Genomic DNA, 3,593 nt, shown 5'->3' on the forward strand with positions numbered 1-3,593 from the left:
AGACGGTTAACTAAATTTTGACAATTATTTCAATCATTCTGTATTTCTTTCAAAATAATAATAATAATAATACTAACTTGTATTACTTTTTCCCTGAATTTGCCTTGAGTGTCAATTTATTATTATAATTTTTTATTATATAATACTGTCGAAACCAAAATGAACCTAGCCGCTAGCAATAGAACAGACATGGGCAAATGCGGCTCTTTATGAGTTACATGCGGCTTTCACTGAAAGTGTTAATTTCTGTTTATTATTATTATTTTTACAATTTTCTTTTTGTAATTTTGTGAAAATATGTTTATTAAAAAAATTCAATATTTGTTTTATATTATATTTATATTATATAATAAAATCGCGCGCCTTACCATACTATCCGCCACGACAGTACAGAACTGCGGCTCCCATGCATTTTACATTTCGGCTCCCACTGAACTCTTGCTTGCCCACCCCTGCAATAGAACAATGCAAACCGATGTGCTTATTCTCGCTAGTCGCTAGCTTTCTAAGGCCACGACAAACGAGAACTCTGCGCCGTGTAACATGCAACGAAAAAAATGTTCGTTCGTTTGGACAGCCTGTGAACACACGCTGCTCTGTTGGGGCAGCTACGCGCCCCAAGCCATTTTCTGTCGGTCTTTGCCACGAACACAAAGGGTTTTGTCGGCGCAGCATTCTTTATTTCCAATGCTCACGCACACCTTGGTGATACGTGTGATACAAAATGAACTTTACGAATCTTAAACATAAGACACAACTTTATGACATAATTGACAAAAACTTAATTTTTCCAAAACTCGGGACTTTTTTAAAAGTCGAAGGTCGCGGGACAAACTGTTCAAAATCGGGACTATCCCGCCAAAAGCGGGACGTCTGGTCACCTTAAGCTTACTCATCACTATTTTTAAAAGGGCGGTATGTATTTGATTTTAGTGCACATCTCAAGATTTTTTTCCTTTCTTTTATGGCAACGCGACACAAAGGCCATCTATCGGTTGAGGAATACGTCCCGGGAGAACACTCTAGGTAAACTAACTCTAATTTAAGTGTTATTAACATGGAAGTCCAGAAAAATTCCAGTGATTGATGAGGCGCGTATCCATGACTAATCTACCACTGGTGGTAGTAGATGACTATGCTAAATGACTCCATGACTAACATGGAGTCATTTAGTATAGTCATAGTCATTAGTCATTTAGCCATCTAATCTTTAGTGGTTTCATCCATTCGTCCGTTGGTGGGTTTTTCGTAATTTTCGTGTTTCGCATTTTAGGTTTTGTTCTGTTATTTTATTTTTTCTGTTTTATTTTGCTATTGGCGTTTCGGGCTGTGCAACCCGCTCGTCCCGCTCAAAGGCCGTCTCTGGTTTTCAGTGTTATTGACCTTCAGAAAAAGTAAGTGTTTTATTTTTGATCAATCACAGGCCAGACTATAATTGTCATTTTTCTGGCCTCTAGTTTTTGAAAAAGAAAACTGTTTCTCTTACTCCAACTTCTAACAAATCTCAGAGTTTCTGTAGTTTTTAGCGAAGTTGAGGCCGAAGTTTTAAACGCGAAAACGTATACGTCGGACGTTCAGCGCCGCTTTCCTGTAAGCCTAGAAGTTTGACAATGGCGTTTGGACCGTCGAGCATGATTCCGCCGACGTTCCGAACGCCATCAGCTTCAACCTCGCTTTTATCGAGTTGGTCGCTTTCGTTCATAAATATTAACACTCCAACATTGTTAGCTTCGTTTTCCGTAGTTCTATGACAGAGAATCATGGACTACTACGGACTGGCAGAATATCGGTTTTGGGGACGAATCTTGATTATGTTTGGAAACGGACGTCCACCGTCCGTTAGATTGTACAGGCCTACTGGTATAAGCTTCAGTTTTGCGTTATTGTTAAGTACACACAATCCCCACTGATTAGGTTCTGATCTGGAAAGTCACCTTGTATGATAGTCGATCAACCTGACGGCAGAATGGCCGAGCGGTTAAGAAGGCAGTCTACTATTCTGGAGGATTCGGGATCAAATCTGAACTGGGGAAAACCCCAGAAATTTTTCGGGGGTGAACCGTCCGGATATATTGGGCCACTCCATCGTGGGCCTGGTTGAGTCCATAATAAGCTTGCTGAAAAAATCTTAGTGCCCACAGGACAGAAAGAGTTTTAAAAAAATTCTATTACTTCTAATAATGGTACGAGAGATATTGACGATACAGCGTCACGTTCAGGAAATCTTCGTCCTAATGTATGTACGGCAGCAAGCAATTTTCCGGTAAAGTAATGTTCGGTGCACATCACTAGAGTTTCTTGGAAATGTCTTTGCCATTTTGCCAACTTCATTTGCCTACCCAATCTAGATTTGAGGTTTATTGAGTGTTTCTAATACCAAATGGAACTCCAGCTTTAGTCATTTACAAATGTGAAGAATCTGGTGTGGTAGTTTGCAACATCTTAGGCAAATCTATCGCATTCGCAAGTTAGAAAACGGCGCCTGAATTCTCCCATACCCGGACAGTATCGTTGCATGTATTCAGGTAGTACAATGTACTAAATGTTTCTTTAAATTGTGTCGTCGGTCTCTAGAAAATTTTCCCCTTGTTAAGAGATTGTAATCGCTTATTATCATGGTCATTATGCTTGCACTAATTAAAATGCCATTCGATTACAAATCCTCCTTCTTGGAGCATAACTTTTTGTCAATAAGTGTAATTTTTACTCTTTTAATAATTTTTATAATCTTCCTGATTCGTTACAAACAATATGATAAGTTGATTCAAATCGATAATACGAACAACTGAGGAATTCATATAATTTTGAAAACTGATAAATAAGCAAATTTCATAAATAAATTGATATTTATAATTTAAGTAGTTTATTAAAATAAAATCAACGTGTACAGTATGAATAATAAATCACAATTCTTCAAAAAGAATGAAGAGAGTTATTTTTATTTTTTTATCATTTTATCAACAAATTTTTCGTAATTAATCTGTCCATCTTCATTAACACCAGCCACTCTTATCATTTCTTTAGCCTCTTCACTTGATAATTTTTCTCCCAGAGTAGTCATTATATTATACAATTTGAACGAAGATACATAACCGCTTTCTTCTTTATCAAATAATCTAAAAGCTTCAATAATTTTTTGTTTGTTATCTGTTTCTCTTATTCTTCTCGCCATAATGTTGAGGAACCCAGGAAAGTTTATAATTTTAAATCCAACTATATCTACGTCCTTCTCTATATCTGTGAAATTGAATCCAAGAGATCTCATCAATGGACCAAGATCTGCAATGTTAACTGTACCAGTTTTATCTCTATCAAAATGGTGAAATGCTTCTAAATATTGCGAAATTTGTTTGTCGTTCAATTTATTCTCCATTATTCGATTTCGTCAAAACGTTCGAATAAAATTAAGAATTTTATTTCAAAAATCAAAATTAATCATATAAAATTTATTTTGAGATATTATAAGAGTTATATATGTATACACAATGTTAAATTTGTAAATATTATTATTATTATATATATATATATTTATATATATATTTTTAACATATTAGGTACATTTAGAATATTATCAATTTGCTCCACCAGGTTTC

At 35.7% G+C, this 3,593-nt stretch overlaps 1 protein-coding gene across 1 annotated transcript; it reads right to left on the reverse strand.

The window, feature by feature from the left end:
- Positions 1 to 2,938: 2,938 nt before the first annotated feature.
- LOC136982869 (calmodulin-like) lies at positions 2,939 to 3,373 on the reverse strand. The gene has a single exon (XM_067279420.1). The coding sequence runs from the start codon at positions 3,371 to 3,373 to the stop codon at positions 2,939 to 2,941; it is 435 nt and encodes a 144-aa protein (XP_067135521.1).
- Positions 3,374 to 3,593: the final 220 nt, after the last annotated feature.

This window comes from Centruroides vittatus, unplaced genomic scaffold (genome assembly GCF_030686945.1).
Source record: "Centruroides vittatus isolate TY-2023 unplaced genomic scaffold, ASM3068694v2 contig_866, whole genome shotgun sequence".
Taxonomy (NCBI): Eukaryota; Metazoa; Arthropoda; class Arachnida; order Scorpiones; family Buthidae; genus Centruroides; species Centruroides vittatus.

Coding starts and splice junctions, on each gene's coding strand:
- LOC136982869 (XM_067279420.1), bottom strand. CDS start 3,373: ATGGAGAATAAATTGAACGACAAACAAATTTCGCAATATTTAGAAGCA.